The sequence below is a fragment of the Pelophylax lessonae genome (genome assembly GCF_965119305.1).
Source record: "Pelophylax lessonae genome assembly, chromosome: 5".
NCBI lineage: Eukaryota > Metazoa > Chordata > Amphibia > Anura > Ranidae > Pelophylax > Pelophylax lessonae.
In genome coordinates, this window is record NC_138772.1 from 164,165,224 (window position 1) to 164,186,123 (window position 20,900).

The 20,900-nt window shown below is 43.4% G+C and overlaps 1 protein-coding gene across 2 annotated transcripts in view; it reads right to left on the reverse strand.

The window, feature by feature from the left end:
* The window catches only part of OSBPL10 (oxysterol binding protein like 10), a 745,381-nt gene that overhangs the window by 68,122 nt on the left and 656,359 nt on the right, over positions 1-20,900 (reverse strand). For both annotated transcript variants that reach the window (XM_082258274.1, XM_082258273.1), the window contains 2 exons: positions 17,545-17,731; positions 11,791-11,973 (listed from right to left, as the gene is read on the reverse strand). In XM_082258274.1, coding sequence (XP_082114400.1) covers positions 11,791-11,973; positions 17,545-17,731 — 370 coding nt within the window. The remainder of the gene's footprint in view (positions 1-11,790; positions 11,974-17,544; positions 17,732-20,900) is intronic.

Sequence of the window (20,900 nt, forward strand, 5' to 3'; positions counted from 1 at the left end):
AATGTTAGCTCTGCTAGGTGAGTTTGTTATCTGTGTAACTTTGTCTCTCTCCTTACAGTTCTTCCTATACTCCATGTCCCAGCCTGTATATTTATTTTGTCTCTCTCCCCCTTTGCTCTGTCTTCCTGACAGAGTCACAGCTGATTAGCTGCATTCCCATAGGATGAAGAATTTACTGTTACACCGGTTCCATAGTTGCCTTTTATCTTGTCTCATTGAAGTTTAGTGTGCTTTATGTAGCTGGGCTTCCCACTCTTCTCCCCCAGACTGCTTCCTGACCTATGTAACTTTGCTTCTCCTCTACACTGTCAGTTCCCTCTGCAAATTCATGTAGCAACTCCTTCTATTAACCATTTACTAACTGATCTGGCAGTAGTAAACCCCATTTTTATTTTGTATCTACAGGTAAGCCTATAATAGGGCTTACATGTAGGTACAGTGACTCCTAAACGTAGCAGCTGGTGATCGCACCAGTGCATGTGCACTGTGCTCTCTGGACAACATAGCATCCATTATTTAGAGAGCTGTGCTGTGATCATAAATCCTGCACAAATGCATGGGAGTTACATTATCGCAGTTTGGCCAAACAACTGGAGCCCAAGAACCCAGAGAGAACACCAGACGAAGATGGAATCTCTCTCAGTAGTGACAGCACACCGCTGGAGAGATCTGTTTTTTAGGTAAGTCTGTCATAATAATATTTCACCAAAGCCCGCCCCCCCATTTCCCAACAGGGAAAATTGCTAGAAAAATATAATTAAGGGCTCATTCACACAGACACTGGCTGTGTAAAGGAGGGGATTGGTGTGGAGCTGTCTGTCATTCTATAAGGGTGCAGCACGAACACAGCCGTAGGCCCTAATTTGACATGTGTGCAGGTGAGTGGCCCCAAATGCACACTGTGTGTTCGGGCTGTACACCTGCATCCCCACGCGTTTTAAATTAGGACCTGCAGCTGTTTTGGTACGCACACACAGAGATTTCTTTATCAACTCAGTTTCATCTTTTAGATTTAGCAAGAATTATGTGAGTTATGATGGATTTGTGCCTGCTAAAAATGATTTTATTGTATTTTTATCAAAATATAGCTTTAGATTATCAAAATTGTCTGCTATCACTCCACAACCTAACCACGCCTCAAAGTAGATTATTTTCTGTATATCACTTCCCCTATAAGCACTTCCTACAAGAAAAATTACACTTTTATGGGTATTGATCAAGCATACTGGAAGCATGGAAAACACATCAAATGTAGCTTAAATGCAATAGGCACCTTAATGAGTATAGCTTCAGTCTTCCTAATCAACACATGTGTGAACGAGCCCTATGAAAGGTCATAAAATGTTTGCTAGTGATTTTGAAATCTGATGTCCACATTTAGTTGGTTCTCTCTTGTGTCAAACAGAATTTTCATTCAGAGGTCAAAGCTTTTTCCTTCCTGGATATTTTCAAAAGGAACCAGGAACCAAAACATTCATGTCTTTCATAGATTACTGGACGTGGATATGTGTGATCCTGTAACACTGAAGGTTCCTTTTGTGAATGACACCTTTTAATGGATTGATTTGTCTGCACAGTTTGCAGCATTTATTGTTGCAAGGTTTTGTTTCATTGTTTGTGTCCCTGTAGCCAAAATAAAGTTTCCTGCCGATTAATTTATATCGAAGTTTGGGTGGCTGCCTGAAGGCCAGCATTGGGGATTGTTGTAAACTTGTTTTTAGCATGGCATATTCCGTTATGATGAGTTTCCGCTCCTTGATTATCTTTTTCCTCCTATCTAGTGCTGTCTTGTATGTGGTTACTAGTGGTATTCAGCTATTTGATTTTCTCTCTGGGTTTTAAAAACAGTGGTTCGGCTTGTACTAATTGTTTTGCTCCTGTAACCTTTCTTATGGAATAATTCTTCTAGTACTCTGTTAGATATGTTTAATTCTGTCTTAAGGGTTAGAGCATATGTGATGGAATCCAGTGGCCTGATGGCTTGTTTGGTGTGTTGGGGCTGGAAGCTGAAACTGTGGAAACATTTGCTTGGGTCAATGGGTTTCCAGTATATTGAAGTGTGCAGTTAGTCACCTGATAGATACTGTAGCACAAAATGTACTTAAATAGCCCATTTTAAATTTTGATTGAGGGGTGAAAACATATTAAGCTATGACAGTCCTTTTTTCTAGATTTTCTTTCTATTCGGGCTATATCATGAAATATAGCACTAACAAAGTGTATATGCTTCTTGTTGTATGCTGTTAAAGGAATTTCTATTTCACGTCTGCCATAAATTAGTTAGCATTTTGTGCTGTCAATTTACTCCCTAGCAGAACCTTTACACCGAATTAACCTAATGAGCTGTGTAATAACCTCAGCAGTGTATTTGTGGTTTTTAGTGGACATGATAAGAACCTGTGACATGCAGCACTTCTATCCTTGTGAGATTATTGCTAAACAGAGATTCTACATCCATAGTTACTAGAAGAGCATTTTGTGGTAATTGCTGTATATTGTGGAGCTGGTTCAGGAAATAAGTAAGAGTTAAATCAAAACTGTTAGGACTAAAAATGTAGTATCAGGGACAGCACTCAACTCTGTTGTTGCAAGTGCACAAACACTACAATCCCAGGTACAACCTGCCGCATACATAGAAATAGCAAAACTGCTCAAAGCTGTAACCCTACCTGTCATTTCACGAACGAAGATGCAACTGAAGGTATTGGGATCTGATGAGGCTGACCTTGAGAGTATATAAAATGCAAATTAGTTGGATTCTCTGCATATATAGCAAAGCCTATGGCCCCATTCTGCCTTATTCTGTCTCTACAAGGCTTTCACCGATACCGTTTTTATCGACGAGTACCGATACTTTCGGTCAAGTACCTGCTGATACCGAGTACCGATACTTTGCAGTGAGATTTGCGACAGCACAAAAAAATTTGCGCAAATTGCACTGCAAAGAATGTGAGTGTGTGTGTGTAGAAAAATTAAAGTGTAGTTATGGCGACTAGACAGAGGCAAATGGTTTTTTGGAATGGTGGGAGAGGAAGGGACTGGGGTCCGTGACAGACCAAAGAGGGGTTAGAATCGCTTGAGAGCAGTGGCAGATAGGAATGTGATGTGGTGGAGGGGGCCTGGTGAGAAGTGGGATGGTAGCAGTGTGAGACAGTTAGGAATGTGGGAGAAATGTGGTGGACATCGAGCAGTAATGGCTGCTGTCTGGAGAAAAAAGGGTCTGACAAACCTGCCTGCTGTGTGGATGTAGGAAAGTATGGGGCAGAAGTGGGGGGGGGGGGGCAGAAGTGGGGGGAGGAGGAGGATAAGGGGAAACTGTGGTGTTTTGACTGCTTGTGGGAGACAGATGAGGAAATAGTCTGAGGTGACAGCTGGCAGGGAAGGGTAGAGCTAGCTGGGAACGGGGCAGTGGATAACAGGATAGAAGCGGGAGATAAGCTGGCAGAATGGGGGGGGGGGGTTTGCAGGATGACTTAAGTGGATCATACTGACCGGAAAGATTTGTGTCCGCTGTGCTGGCAGAGGCAGCATGGCGAGAGGCAGTTGGCGCCAGGTTACACAATGTTAAAACTTTCAAACTGCCCCCTAGATGGCGCTTAAATCCATTTCTACACCCCCACATAAGTATTGGTTTGGGTATCGGGAGAATTTGGGCGAGTACCGATACTCGCTGAAATACCTGGTATCAGCACCGATACCGATATTGGCATCGGTGCATCCCTAGTCTCTAAACATACCCTCCATATAGCAATGTTAAGGGTTTTCCCAATTTAGTAAGTTTATGGTTTCCACACAGAGGGAGATATTTACTAAAACAAGCGCACTGAGAACTTGTTGCAGATGTGAATGGTAGCCAATCAGCTTCAAACTTCAGCTTCTTCAATTAGGCATTGGCAATAAAACCTGGAAGCTAATTGGTTTCTATGCAGAGCAGCACCAGATCTTGCACGCACAAGTTTTAGTAAATAACCCCCAGAGACTTACAATTTAAAGGTTCCATCTGCTTGAGTAAGCTGATACGTAGTGGCCCCAAACCACCCCCCTCCCCCTCACATCAATGGCTTTGAAAACACTGAAGCCAAAGCATCAATCTGACAACCAGGCAAACTAGCTTTTCAGTGCAAAAATATGGAACCTGCCAATTCAGACTTGTTTTTAGTTTTTAAAATTGCACACTCTGGGGCGGTCATCCTTTCCTTCTATTAGTACATGACACACGTTGGGACGCCTAATACACACATGCTCGTCTTGTTACGGCAACTTACAAAGTAGTGGAGCAAAGTCTAAAAGCCATGCAATTTACAGCTTCAAAAATAAGTAGGCAATAACAGCTCCTATATTCCTTTTGTGATGGGTTCTCTGGGTTACTGCTCAGCTTAGCTTGGCTTATACAGAGTCTACCTTTTTCTATATACTGAAAGTACAATGCATTTGGTACACAAATAGTATGTGTTTGTAGTCAAATATGGTGGAAAATTATTATCTAAATAACTTTATATGTTTACAAGGTGAGTGCTTGAGCAGGTACAAAGCATAATTCTATATATATACTGAGCTTTTTAATTGTATTCAGATCACTCATGTAGAGAAAAATACTTGCTTTTAGAAAAATCTGCTAGTTTTTTTTTTCTCACATTGCTGAAATGCGTTTATTTCTTAAATCTTTTTACTTCTTTTGGGAGGTGAAAAGTGGATTTTTGTAAGAACTTACCATAAAATCCTATTCTCTGGAGTCCATTGACAGACACAGTTCTTATGCTTCTTAAACCATAGGGTTATGCGGCCCCCTACAGGAGTAGTACTAGGCAGGAAAAAGATTCACTGACACGCCTACAGGGGCTGTCCGTCATGGCATAACCCCACACACATTCTGCCACAAGCCAGTTTCTTGCTGCCTAATGAGGGAGTAGAACCTAAGTTTCCTGCTGGGACTTCGGTCTCAGTTTTTTTTTGTCCTTACTGAGGGATCTCGTAAAGGTTTGGCTGCGTCTGCTGTGACTATATCCAGATGGATTAGGCAGACGGTTGTAGAGGCTTATTCATTGCAGGGTCAGGTTCCTCCTTTCCCTGTGACATCGTATCCTACCAGAGCGCTGAGTGCTTTTTGGACTTTTCCTCATCTGGCCTCTCATCTCAGAAAAGGGGGCTAAAAACATCTTATGAAGCAATTAGCTGTATAAGTATGTAAGAAAGTGTAAGTTATCAGCTGGTGAACAGCTAGAGGTGAATTTTTTTTTTAGCCCTATACCACTAAGGGCTGCAGACCAGGAGCAAAAGGACCACATGGAGCCTATAAAAATATGTTTGACATGCCTGATCTAAGCGAAAAAAAAACCTGCAGCTTACCACTTCTTAGATGAAGTGTCTGCATTAAGCCTCTTGCACGCTGCAGCTTGAAAATGCTCAGTAAAGTGTTTTTTTTTCCTACTGATCTAAAACGTAGCCCATTGTTTACAATGTGCCTGTACACACAGGCGTGTAAACAATATCAATTAATTTCCCCTAGGTATGTATTGTGCACTTGTATGCGCAAACCCGCATATACACACAAATACGCACAAAACAAATGCCTGAAATTACGGCTAAAAAAAGCAGATGCTGAAACATCAGTACCGTGTGCAAGAGGCCTAAGGGTGACAACAATTACCTACTGCACTATATCTCTGGAGAAGCAGCACTTTCACCCTAGGCTGCTTGCTCCTGATTTTGATTACACAATGTCTCCCCCCTCATCTCAATTAAATAGGGGGAAGGGTTTTGTAGTTAACAGAGGAAAACTAGACAGGACTGATAACAATGTTTGAGATTTCTTTGCAGAAGAAGCAGAGAGCACAGGAAGATATGAGCTTAAGGCCTTGTTCACATTTCATATAGTGTGAACACGCGTTCCACCTCGCAATTTTTTTTTTTTTTTAACGATTAACATGCGTTTCTGTGAGTCACATAAGGAACAGTCCATTCACTTGAATGGGCTGTCCTATGCACTTTAGTCGTGGCAAAGAAACTCAAGGACCTTTTTTGGCTTGCTGCAACCTTTGCGGGTTTTGTCATGTGACAATCATGGATAAATTGCACTGCATTTGGGGTGTCATTATGGCACCCAAATGCACATCACGCATTTTGGCAAAACTTTAGCGCGAGTAGGAATCACAGGCAGAATTGTAACGATTCTGCTCATGATTCCAAATCACTAGGTGTAAACAGGGCCTAGTGGATTTCGATTTCAGTAATGGATTTGATCTTCCTAGGCTCCAAGATCATGGCAGGTGGTGACTGTAGCCATGAAATTAAGAGATGCTTGCTTCTTGGGAGGAAAGCAATGGCAAACCTAGACAACATTATAAGAAGCAGAGACATCACCCTACCAACAAAGTGCCGAATAGTTAGAGCTATGGTTTTCCCAGTAGTAAGCTATGGCTGTGAAAGTTGGAGCATAAGGAAGGCTGAACACTGAAGAATTGATGCTTTTGAACTATGGTGTTGGAAAAGAAAGAAAATCAAACCAGTCAATCCTGAAGGAAATCAACCCTGAATATATACTAGAAGGACAGATCTTTAAGCTAAAACTCGAATACTTTGCCCACCTAAAGTGAAGAGAGGACTCATTGGAAAAAACCCTGATGCTGGGGAACATGGAAGCAAAAGGAGAAGAGGACGACAGAAAACAAGATGGATAGATAACATCACCAAAGCAATGAACATGAAGTTAAGCAAGCTCCGGGAGGCAGTGGATGACAGAAAAGCCTGACGCGCTATGGTCCATGAACTCACGAAGAGTCGGACATGACTAAACAACTGAACACAGGGCCGGTGCAAGGATTTTTGACAGCCTAGGCGAAACCTCATTTTGCCGCCCCATTGTGGCTCCGCCCCTGACTCCACCTCCTTTGCCCCCTAACTCCCCGGAAAAGCAGTAGACCAGTTTCACATGTATATGAATATGAAAACCAGTATATTTATAATAAGAAGGAAACAAGGCATGAAGAAAAGGAGGCATAGTATGACGGGGCCATTGCAAGGATTTTTGACTACATAGGCGAAGATTCCCCCTCCCCTCCCTCCCCCTACCCATCCACACCATCCTCTTGCTACTCCCTGTCTGAAACCAAGCTGATATCTCCTTCACATCGCCACTGTAATGTGATGGGGCGCGATGTGAAGGAGGTCACATACCATTGAAAATGGAGCTGTGCTGAACTTCCACCAAATGGCAATGTGTAATGAGGGGGTGGGGATATGCATTCCTCAGTTCCCCTCACTGCAGCTGAGGTCAACTAAACTGCCAATGGCTGGGTTCCCCCCATAAGCAAACTCCCAGATCACCTCCCCCCCCCCCAGATACTCCCACTTTGATCACACCTTCCCAGATACCCCTACCCTGGTTACACCCCCAGATACCCCCCCACTTTGATCACACCCCTAGATTACCCACCCCACCCTGATTACATCTCCCTAGATACCCCTACCCTGATTACACCTCTAGATACCTCTCTACACACTGTAGAGCACTACATCTCTACTGGAGAGAGAGTGGCTGAGAGAGAAGTGTGGCTAACAGAGAGGGGTGACTGACAGAGAGGAGGGCTGTGTTTAAATAAAGGGCATGAGAGAGAAGGGGGGACTGAGAGAGAAGGGGGGACTGAGAGAGAAGGGGGGACTGAGAGAAGGGGAGACTGAGAGAAGGGGAGACTGAGAGAAGGGGGGACTGAGAAAGAGTCCCCCCTTCTCTGTGTTTAAATAAAGGGCATGATAGAGAAGGGGGGACTGAGAGAGAAGGGGGGACTGAGAGAGAAGGGGGGACTGAGAGAGAAGGGGGGACTGAGAGACACTGGGGGCTGAGGGAGAGGGAGACTGAGAGAGAGGGGGGCAGAGAGGGAGGGTGAACAGAGGGTGGGGCTGAGAGAGAAGGGGGCTCAGAGATAGGGTGGCGGATGGAGAGGGTGGCTGAGACACAGGGGCCTCAGAGAGAGGGTGGCAGACAGAGAGGGGGGCTGGGAGAGACAGAGGGGCTCAGAGAGAGGGTAGCAGACAGAGAGGGGTGGACAGAGGATGGGGCTGAGAGAGGGGGGGCTCATAGAGAGGGTGGTGGATGGAGAGGGGAGCTGAGAGAGACACAGTGGGCCTCAGAGAGAGGGTGGCAGAAAGAGAGGGGGGCTGAGAGAAATACAGGGGGGCTCAGAGAAAGGGTGGTGGACATAAAGGGGGGTTGAGAGAGAGGGGCCTCAGAGAGAGGGTGGCGGACACAGAGGGGGGCTGAGAGAGACAGGGGGCTCAGAGAAAGGGTGGCGGACAGAAAGGGGGGTTGAGAGAGAGGGGCCTCAGAGAGGGGGTGGCGGACATGGAGGGGGGGCTGAGAGAGAGAGAGAGAGAGAGACAGGGGGCTCAGAGAAAGGGTGACGGACAGAAAGGGGGGTTGAGAGAGAGGAGCCTCAGAGAGAGGGTGGCGGACACAGAGGGGGGCTGAGAGAGAGAGACAGGGGGCTCAGAGAAAGGGTGGCAGACAGAAAGGGGGATTGAGAGAGAGGGGCCTCAGAGAGAGGGTGGTGGACACAGAGGGGGGCTGAGAGAGAGAGAGACAGGGGGCTCAGAGAAAGGGTGGCGGACAGAAAGGGGGGTTGAGAGAGAGGTGCCTCAGAGAGAGGGTGGCGGACACAGAGGGGGGCTGAGAGAGAGAGAGAGACAGGGGGCTCAGAGAAAGAGTTGTGGACAGAGGGGGAGGCCTAGAGAGAGAGAGAGAGAGACAGAGGGGCTTAGAGAGAGAGGGTGGTGGACAGAGAGGGCGGCTGAGAGAGACATTGGGGGGCACAGATGGAGGGTGGTGGATAGAGAGATGGGCTGAGAGAAAGGATGTTGACAGAGATGGGGGGGATGACAAAGATTGTGGGGGTGACAGAGAGGGTGGGAAGATGAGAGAGAGAGAGACCTCAAAACCTGTCCCTAACCACAGTCCCTCCTCTGCCCCCTCATCCCAGTCTGTATGTGCAGTTAGGTCTGTTTCAGTGCATGATGCTCAATACCTTGTTGATACTGAAGGTGCTCTGCTGCTCCTTCCAGCAGCTCCCTGACAGCTTGTGACTCCCGTTCGTCCTTCCGGGCCTTACTGCTGTTGCTGGAGCAGAGAGGAGGTTGGAGGGGACCGAGTCCAGGCTTTGGGACTCCACGGATGCTTCTGCGCGCCTCTTCGGGACTGAACTCCACAAGAGCTCCTTTGAATATGTCCAGCCGAAGGATGACGTCATCGCTGTGAGCCGACCGACACTCCGATGGTATTGGTATGGCAGTGGGACGGGGCGCACACCGCTACTGAAGGCACTGTGTGGTCACGGTGCTTGGACATGCAGTCCCATAGCATCAGAGTGTCAGTCGGCTCACAGCGCTGACGTCATCCTCCGGCTACAGCATTCGGCTCCATCGCCTTCAGTCTCCCCTCCGTCAGGTATCATAAGACTCCCGCGGCAGCCGGGAGATTACACGCGACTTGCGGGTGTCTGCGAGCCGCCGGCCAAAGGCGGGAGACTCCCGCAAGTCGCAGGAGACTGCCACACCATGCCACGCCACGCCACTGCTGGAAAAAAAAAATGATTTTGCCACCCTCCCTACCCTGGCGCTCTAGGCAGCCGCCTAACCTGACTATTGCTGGCGCCGGCCCTGACTGAACAACACTTTAAACCATTTTTGTTGAGCTGAGCTACAAAGCCTAGATATGACTGACTATGGATAATGTTTCCAGACACAGTTAGACCTAATATCAAGGAGTTCATGTTGTACCATTTTTCTTTTATCTGCTTAGTAATATGTTAACCTGAATAAAATCCAATATTGCATTTTTTGTATGCAAAATTACAGGTTACAAGAAACCACCATTTGTTTTAATAATTATTTTTTTAAAGGTCATTTGGATAACCAATTATGTACATAAAGCTTACTGGTTGGGAAAAGCAATCATATTACTCAGATAAGCTGTTAAGCAGTTTTAGCACACTAAATTGTGGGACAAGCCTTCCCTGCATGTTTAAATTTAACGCATGCATGATCAGGGAGTTATTTTTGGATTTACAATCATATTTGCTTTTGGACTGCCAAATTGCAAATTATATTTGCAGTTTTTCTTTCTTATGCAACTCACAAAAAAATGTACAGTATTTGTTTCAGCTTGGGATCATTCAGCAAACCACACAATTTAAATTGAATGATAATAGATACTGTATATGGATCAAGAAGGGGGGCCTTTCCAGCAGCCCAACCTCTCCTTGGTAATTCAATATGGACTGATAAGTATACTTTATTACACATATGTCATTCCTTTCACTCTCAATCTAAGCCAATCCTTGATACATGGAGAATTAAGGTATATTCTAAGTGTAACCATGTTGATCATATGGACTAAAATAATAGATTTGTGATCACTTATGTTCTGGAACTTTCGCAGTATAAGCCCCTATGCTCTACAGTGTCGTGGGTTTAGTCCTTTCCTAATGTGTGCAGCAGGTGTTTACAGTATCTGAGTCTTCACCTGGTTATCCATATTGGAACTGGATCCCCATATTTGAAGGAAATACACATGTTCTGTATAATGACCTCCTCTGGACCACATGATATATTATGGGTAGGGGGTGACCATTGCCTGAGAGAGGCAGGCACATGTTTTTAACCTGTGTTTATGCATGGGTGATGTTTTTTGGTTTGATTTTAACTTTGATACATAATGTAATAAAGTAACATTTTTGCATTGAATCCAGTGAGCTGATTAGTTAATCTTTTTTTTTCATTTTTTCTACTTATTTTGATATAAGAGGGGGAGTTGAGTACACATCAGGTTTTTATTTTTTACGTTTTTCCTAGTTTCTCTTTATGTAACTCAAAAAATGTACGTTATTTGTTTCAGCTTGAGATCATTCAGCAAACCATACAATTTAAATAGACTGATAATAGATACTGTATATCAGGTAGAGATAAACATTGCTTCTTTACATTTATTGTTAAGGCCCCATTCACACTTGTGAATGGGGTTATTACCAATTAGATGCATAAGACCCAGTGGGGGTTCTCAGCGATTAACAGCAGACATAAGACAAAAGCAATGAAAGGCTGACAGCTCCCGCAGGTAATTGCAGGTGCACCTATGTAATTGCTCAAGCAGCAATTACCTGCAAACAATCAGTCTTGGACGCAGATGCATCCAGAACCAATGATTTGCAGGTAATCCCTCCATAAACGATTACATGTGAGTGGCCATGATTAGCTGAGGGAGTTGTCAGCCTTCCATTACTTTCAATAGGGCTTCCAGCCGCAGCTAATAGCGAGGAACCCCCCTCTTGGTCTCCTACATCTAATTGCTAACAGCCCCAATTGCAAGTGTTATTTGGGCCTTAATTCTCTGTATCTTATGATAAATATTTTTTTTTTCGTGCTTCGGGTGCCAGCCCCAATAGTCTTTTTTCCCCTATTGTGTGAGAGCAATGTTCCAACATGCCCTCTGAACAGTCACTACTGCTCTACATCCAGTAATGAGCGCGAGCGTGGTTGATAGGAGTACAGTAGCTGTAACGAGACAGTGGCATGTTGGACTGTCGCACTGATCCAACACACCTTTATGATCTAGCTTAGTATTCTAAGACTACAATTAGCTTAATAAATTGAATTGAAGGTTTTTTAAAAAAAAATAAAAACACATAATTCAATGCAGTTCTGTATTCCTTAATAATTTTCTTTCTTAATGTTTTCTGTCATACAACAAGAATAAGTACATCAGCCTTTTATCATCCTATGCACAAGAGCACTCACACTCACCTCGATTCAGAAGGCCCTTGCTTTTCTAAGGGTCGTATTTTTTTCCTGATAATTGACAGCTTAGTTGTGTCAATGACTTTAGTCTCTCCACTGCTGTAAGTGAATTCTAGTGTTCCATTCCATTCTCCCTGGCCCTTACATACTATTGTGTTGGTGGGCATGTGCTTGACTTCAGATGTGACCCTATTAAGAAGCCATATGCATTTGTTAAAAGAAATGTACTATTTTATGTTGCTTTCTTATACAGCTAGAAGGCACAAAAATTCAAATGAAATAGACCATCAATGTAAAGAATTAGGAGTTAAAGTTAGGTACCTAAAACACATGCTAGTTGAATATAAAATCATACAGTGGGTACGGAAAGTATTCAGACCCCCTTAAATTTTTCACTCTTTGTTATATTGCAGCCATTTGCTAAAATCATTTAAGTTCATTCTTCTTCCTCATGAATGTACACATAGCACCCCATACTGACAGAAAAACACAGAATTGTTGACATTGTTGCAGATTTATTAAAAAAGAAAAACTGAAATATCACATGGTCCTAAGTATTCAGACCCTTTGCTGTGACACTCATATATTTAACTCAGGTGCTTTCCATTTCTTCTGATCATAATTGAGATGGTTCTACACCTTCATTTGAGTCCAGCTGTGTTTGATTATACTGATTGGACTTGATTAGGAAAGCCACACACCTGTCTATATAAGACCTTCCAGATCACAATGCATGTCAGAGCAAATGAGAATCATGAGGTCAAAGGAACTGCCTGAAGAGCTCAGAGACAGAATCGTGGCAAGGCACAGATCTGGCCAAGGTTACAAAAAGATTTCTGCTGCACTTAAGGTTCCTAAGAGCACAGTGGCCTCAATAATCCTCAAATGGAAGACGTTTGGGATGACCAGAACCCTTCCTAAAGCTGGCCGTCCGGCCAAACTGAGCTATCGGGGGGGAAGAGCCTTGGTGAGAGAGGTAAAGAAGAACCCAAAGATCACTGTGGCTGAGCTCCAGAGATGCAGTCAGGAGATGGGAGAAAGTTGTAGAAAGTCAACCATCACTGCAGCCCTCCACCAGTCGGGGCTTTATGGCAGAGTGGCCCGACGGAAGCCTCTCCTCAGTGTAAGACACATGAAAGCCCGCATTGAGTTTGCTAAAAAACACCTGAAGGACTCCAAGATGGTGAGAAATAAGATTCTCTGGTCTGATGAGACCAAAATAGAACTTTTTGGCCTTAATTCTAAGTGGTATGTGTGGAGAAAACCAGGCACTGCTCATCACCTGTCCAATACAGTCCCAACAGTGAAGCATGGTGGTGGCAGCATCATGCTATGGGGGTGTTTTTCAGCTGCAGGGACAGGACGACTGTTTGCAATCGAAGGAAAGATGAATGCGGCCAAGTACAGGGATATCCTGGACAAAAACCTTCTCCAGAGTGCTCTGGACCTCAGAATGGGCCGAAGGTTTACCTTCCAACAAGACAATGACCCTAAGCACACAGCTCAAATAATGAAGGAGTGGCTTCACAACAACTCCGTGACTGTTCTTGAATGGCCCAGCCAGAGCCCTGACTTAAACCCAATTGAGCATCTCTGGAGAGACCTAAAAATGGCTGTCCACCAACGTTTACCATCCAACCTGACAGAACTGGAGAGGATCTGCAAGGAGGAATGGCAGAGGATCCCCAAATCCAGGTGTGAAAGACTTGTTGCATCTTTCCCAAAAAGACTCCTGGCTGTATTAGATCAAAAGGGGGCTTCTACTAAATACTGAGCAAAGGGTCTGAATACTTAGGACCATGTGATATTTCAGTTTTTCTTTTTTAATAAATCTGCAACAATGTCAACAATTCTGTGTTTTTCTGTCAGTATGGGGTGCTATGTGTACATTCATGAGGAAGAAGAATGAACTTAAATGATTTTAGCAAATGGCTGCAATATAACAAAGAGTGAAAAATTTAAGGGGGTCTGAATACTTTCCGTACCCACTGTATATGGCAAAGCATACCAAGAGTTATATTTTCAGCCTATCACTATGCTATTATACATTATAACAGTGTCAGAGTAACTTGTAAATGCTAAAGCATGCTTGTTAATGTTCAAGTCGCCCATTCTCTGGAGGATGAAACATGCGTCTTTGCAAGTGACACAGGTGAAGCTTGGCCAATCAGAGCATGGCTGGGGCTGGAGTCTTGGGAAGCAATAAGAACTATGCAGGGATGTTGTATGAAAATGCAAAGCTTTTGGGTGGAGTTTCTCAATAAGTTACACCTATTCATTTTGGTAACACAGGCATTACTGAATGCACCATGTGTCCCTTAGTGCACTTACATTGCAATAGCACCCCAACGCACTAAGGCAGTGCACCTCCAATACACACGTTTTTGTGCATCACAAGGCGTGGTAATGCAATACCGCCAGTTGTGGTGCGCTGTCACAGCAAAAATGGTGCACCAACAATTTTTTTCCTGTTCTGGTGAGTTGACAGCCCATTCATTTGAATGGGCCATCTTAAACAGGAACTGAATTTAGGAAGACCCAAAGAGGGTAGTCAGAGGGCAAAAGACTAGTCACCAATATTGCCCGTGGGCTCTCCGAGGTGATTCTTCCCAATTACTAACTTACCATGCACACTAACATACCATTTCCCACTGCAGATGTAAATCTATTTGGATATAGGAAAATAAGTGCCTAGAAACCCTCACATACCAGGAAGTGCACTGCTATTTTTCAGAAGGAATTTAAGACAAAAGAGGTTCATTTTACACAATACTGCTTAGACACATTTAACATTTTAGATGTTCCCATTAACACTGCACATTTTCACTTTTTGAGTTCAGGTTCATTGCAATGCTATGTACAATACCTTACAACATAATGGGGTTGATCTAAAACTGGAGAGTGCAAAATTTGGTGCAGTTGTGCATGGTAGCCAATCAGCTTCTACAATTAAGCTTTGACCATCTATAATTTCCTAGTTACTTTTCCATTAACATTTATGGGTTGGTATGGTGGATCCCAAATGAAAAAAACACTAATTATGCAAGAATTTTAAACATGAAATCCTGATGGTAGAGGTAATGGTGTAGCGCTTGTATTAATACAAAAATGAACTCCACAGTCCATATGCAAGTATACAATCCTTGGATGGAAAACCAGTCTTTCCAGAAAAACGTGCTCCCAAAAGAGTTGTCAAATACTTCACACTCCAATAGATCAGTGCATAGAGACCACCACCAAGAGAAAAGATGGCCCCTTACCGCAATGAATAGATCCCCACTACAGAGATCAAATCCGGCTCGTAGCATACATCAATGGAACCCCTGCAGACAGTACCCGGCTGGTTTGTGATGACCGCATCAGCTCCGCTCAATATAGGCATGGGTAACAGTGCATGTGTGAAAAAAGGGGGACAACTCCCATAGTGAAGTACAGTAGTGAAAGTATTTATTGATGCACTAGCATAAAAATTGGCAACTCACATATCGTAGCAAGTCAAACAGCATGTCTCTCTCCAATATCGCCTTCAGGACCTGGTTTCCAACCAAGAAAATGGCCGCCGCGTCCCTTCGTGTGTCCCAGCGTGGCGTGCCGCAGGCTCCTCCTACGCGTTTCGTAAGTATGTTACGTCGTCAGGGGGTGTGGCCTGCGGTAAGCCAATCTCTTTTATACGCTGGACGGGACGGAAGAGGCGGAACTTCTGCAAAAACCCGGGACCGGAAGCCGGAAGCATATGCGCTCCAACTACTGGAACCACCGGGTCCGGATATCACCACTCTATATCCTGGTACAAATCGCTTGCATTCCAGCTCCCCGGAAACTTGCGTTCCAACTACCGGAACCAGTAGATCATAAAATCGATAAAGTCCAATGCCGGATGCTAATTATTGATGAACCAGCACCCCGGACATAAATCGAAAGATCTAATATAAATAACAGTGGTGTATATAATCAATTAATTTGCACAAAGGGGATGCCATAAACGTCACATAAAAACGTGACACGGCAAATCACCCCATGCATGGCCTGTATTGGAACCGATGGGAATATGTAAACATCTCTTGGCTTCCATTACATCCATACAGACCATGCATGCATATAGTGCCATATAGTGTTATGATACACAGAGGTGGCACCACCACAAGGTGCCACCTCTGTGTCTTATTCTCTTAATAAGTGATGCCCTAAATAACTTTTTAAAATTGTTGTGTTGTTTTCATGTGATATTTTTTTGTTTTGTCATGATTTTGTTGTTTTATGATTGGCACTGTATTTAGTAGAATTGCCTTGGGGGCCTGCTTTCATGACCGGAGGATGGCCCTGCGTTCTGCAGTGGGTCCCTTGTGGTGGTGCCACCTCTGTGTATCATAACACTATATGGCACTATATGCATGCATGGTCTGTATGGATGTAATGGAAGCCAAGAGATGTTTACATATTCCCATCGGTTCCAATACAGGCCACGCATGGGGTGATTTGCCGTGTCACGTTTTTATGTGACGTTTATGGCATCCCCTTTGTGCAAATTAATTGATTATATACAACACTGTTATTTATATTAGATCTTTTGATTTATGTCTGGGGTGCTGGTTCATCAATAATTAGCATCCGGCATTGGACTTTATCGATTTTATGATCTACTGGTTCCGGTCGTTGGAACGCAAGTTTCCGGGGAGCTGGAATGCCAGCGATTTGTACCAGGATATAGAGTGGTGATATCCGGACCCGGTGGTTCCGGTCGTTGGAGCGCATATGCTTCTGGCTTCCGGTCCCGGGTTTTTGCAGAAGTTCCGCCTCTTCCGTCCCGTCTATAAAAGAGATTGGCTTACCGCAGGCCACACCCCCTGATGTCACATACTGATGAAACGCGTAGGAGGAGCCTGCGGCACGCCACGCTGGGACACACGAGGGGACGCGGCGGCCATTTTCTTGGTTGGAAACCAGGTCCTGAAGGCGATATTGGAGAGAGACATGCTGTTTGACTTGCTACGATATGTGAGTTGCCAATTTTTATGCTAGTGCATCAATAAATACTTTCACTACTGTACTTCACTATGGGAGTTGTCCCCCTTTTTTCACACATGCACTGTTACCCATGCCTATATTGAGCTGAGCTGATGCGGTCATCACAAACCAGCCGGGTACTGTCTGCAGGGGTTCCATTGATGTATGCTAAGAGCCGGATTTGATCTCTGTAGTGGGGATCTATTCATTGCGGTAAGGGGCCATCTTTTCTCTTGGTGGTGGTCTCTATGCACTGATCTATTGGAGTGTGAAGTATTTGACAACTCTTTTGGGAGCACGTTTTTCTGGAAAGACTGGTTTTCCATCCAAGGATTGTATACTTGCATATGGACTGTGGAGTTCATTTTTATATTAATACAAGCGCTACACCATTACCTCTACTATTTTCCCATGATCTGTGTTTCTAATGTAAGATCAGGTGTTGGCAGCTGTATTCAGACCTTTGATTTTATATCTGATGTGAATTGTATTTGTATGGTTTAATACTTTTTACTGTTATAACATTTTAGCGCAGCAATACCCCCATTTTATGAAATCCTGATGACCTGAATTTTTTCCTCCACAATTCCCATGTTTTAATTCTGTATGAATTTCAAAAGGCCTCCAATCTAAAATCAATTTTAATATGCCTTAGTATTTAGAGAATCAGCTGTTAAAACATTTTCTGAATCGGTGCTGACAATGACTGTAAAATGTCAAACGCTTGTATTAAATACGTAATTGACTGGCCATTACCTGTGAACTTTTCCTCCATAGAAAGGCTTTGTGTGGAATGTGACGGTGGCAGCGTAGCCCGTCTTGGCACAAGTTATATTGACTTTACCTCCCAGCTCCACCCAGGGAACTGTGAGTATAGAACGAGCATAGGCACTAGGAAGAGTAAATATGTATTCTTCTCCATATTCCATCAACTTGAGTACCCCTGAGTGAGAGAGAAGTGCACACAAAGGAGCAGGCTGTTAGATGTAAAATATCCCTCAATAAAATCTACTACTGCAATAATGAAGTCTAAGAAATCAATTATATAATGCTTCCTTTACAAATTGACTTTTTTTTCCCCCACCATTCTCAAAGGAAGTATCTGTGGTAATGTGTCAGAAAAGATTACACTGTCATCTTTTTTTCTTAGGCAAGACAAATTACAGTACATTAGAATATTTTTCAAGTATACAGTAAAATAACTTTATCAGTTGCTTTTTTTAGGTTATATGCTGTGCAATATCTAAACTAGACATTGAGGAAAGTGAAAAGATTTATAGTGTAACCCAGGGCCATTCATACCTTAGACAAGGCAAGAATATTTTATGAGATACTGGAGGCATGACACAAAACGGGCAGAATTCCTACTTTTTCCAGACTGCCTTCTGCTCTGATAGACACAGTGCAAACCATATCATGAGGCAGGATTTAATCTAGCGGGATCCCCAAAGCTTTAAAGTTTATTGTGAGGTCCCCACATTTTATTTTTTTTACCATTGGCTACCATTGCTACATCATTATTGAGAAACAGCAGCATGGCACCACTGAAGCAAATATCTTCTTTTAGAAACTTCAATAAGCTTGGGCATGGGGCATAACTACCACTGAACACAAATGCAGAAATATTTCCACTAAACATCAATGTAAATATATCGCTCCCACTGAACACCAATGTATATATACGAGGTGTGTCTAAAAAGTTTAGTGAATGGTATCAGAAAACAAACAAAACAGAAGATACAAAGTACCTTTATTGGCGTTCAAAATAATCGCCATCTTTCACAACACACTTTTGGCAACCTTCACAAAGCTTCTGGAAACTGTCAGCAATGGCCTCTTTAGGAATCGATCGCAGAACCGCTGTCACACATTCTTGGATTGCCGCCCAATTTAGCAAAATGTGCACCTTTCATGATGCTCTTCAGGCAGGAAATTTTTTGGTCGTGGGGAAGACGGTGAACGCCATTCCATCGATTACTGATTAGATTTCCTGATCAAACAGGTAGAACCAGGTCTCTACCCCTGTGACAATGGTTCGCAAAAAGGATGGATCCTAGTCACACATGGAGGTTTCCATCCATTTTGCTTTCTATTCATCTGTCAGCTTGTACGGCACAAACCGGGAACAGATCTTCCACTTACCCAAATCTTCACGGACAATGGTGCACACCGTATTCTTGATAATGCCAAATTCCTCCACCATCAATCATAGAGTCAGTCGCCGATCTTGTGCCAGCATTTGTCGCACTCGCTCGATCATGTCTGGGCTTCTGCTTGTTGATGGCCGACTGGATTTGTGGTTTCCTTCCCATCGCGAAAGCATTTAAACCAGTCATAAACACATTTTCTGCTCACGGCTTCCATCCCGTACACTTGCACCAACATTTCATGCATCTCCGTCGTCGTTTTCCCCAACTCGTAGCAGAATGTGATGTTCACTCATTGCTCCATTGCAATGTGATCCAAACTCTCACCCTGACTACCTTCGACTGCCCGCAGTGGGTTTACCATGGGGTCACGTATACTCGGTGCTAGGTGGTGCTTCTTGATGTGTCTCTGATAGCTATGTGCATGTGTCGCACGTGGCCCATGTTGCCGTTGAGATAGCGGACCATGCACCAAACTTTTTAGACACACCTTGTATTGTTCTCACTGTTCACTAATGTGAATATGTTGTTCCCATTAAACATCTACACAAAAGTACTATTCCTACTGAACACCAAAATAAATAGATGTTTGCCACTGAATACCAGTGTAAATATGATGTTCCCACAAAACAGTGATGTAAATTATATTCTTCCTTACAATGAACACCAATGTTCGGGTCATGTCACACTTGCAATTATGTCACTGGCTGCTGCTTCAATTGTGCTGTTGTAGTATCCTCTTCGCCATTGAGAAAGTAATGCTTTGCTCATCCAGCCAGTGAGAGAACAACACTAAGGATACAGAGGAGTATTTCTCCGCCCCGCATAGCGATCCTGCTGCTGGCAAATTGTGCCCAGTAACTTAAAGGCAAGTGTGATATGGCCCTGAGGGTGCCCTTGCTAAGGGGAACTTTAGCCACCAACGCAAGTACACAAAACTCACTACAAACTTAAAGCAGAATTAAATCCATCCATCCATCCATTAAATGTTTAAAAAAAAAAAAAACAGTCATCATTTATTTCCTAATAAATAGTAAAAATATTTTATACAGATGGTAACCATGCTAAAAAACTACTCCGGGGGCATCAAATCCGCTTTGTATTCCACTTGGTGTGTGGCAGTTGATAAATGGTGAGTGCTGTATTGCATGGAGAGGAAGGAAGTAGCTGGATTATGTTAATTACCTGACTTTTCCTTACATGCTACCCAATGACACTAAAGTTTTACAAGCTCTAGATGTTATCATTTTGATACAAGGAATCTCTGAGACCTATAAATTATTTTAATGGGTTCTCCACAATAAAAGGATTGAGAAACCTCTATCTATAGAAATATGGTCACAAATATCGGAGCGAGGCTTAGCATCATGGGTAAGGTTGGAATGGCACCTGAAGGTCTCTCTTCAATGAAGCTAGGAGAAGCAAAATATGTTTAGATGATTTTTCTAGTGAAAAGTCATCACCTAGCACTGTGTTCAGGTCATGTGGCCGAGAACTGCAGCAACATGGGATAGTTACAGTGAAGAGGTATTTTATGTTAATTCTAATGCTCCAACCCAACATCTATTACCTTTAGGAATGCCTCCTCAGCTTTTTAACCACTTTCAGACCGGAGGATTTGGCTGCTCAATGACCAGGCCCTATTTTGCGATTCCGCACTGCGTGATTTTAACGGACAATTGCGCGGTCGTGCGACGCTGTACCCAAACTAAATTGACATCCATTTTTTCCCACAAATAGAGCTTTCTTTTGGTGGCATTTGATCACCTGTGCGATTTTTATTTTTTGCGCTATAAACAAAAAAAAGAGCGACAATTTTGAAAAAAATACAAATATTTTTCACATTCTTTTATATGAAATTCTCAAAAAAAAAAAATGTAAAAATCTAAATGTTTTAATATTCTAGGCCAATTTGTTTTCTGCTACATATTTTTGGTAAAAAAAAAAAAATCGCAATAAGCGTAT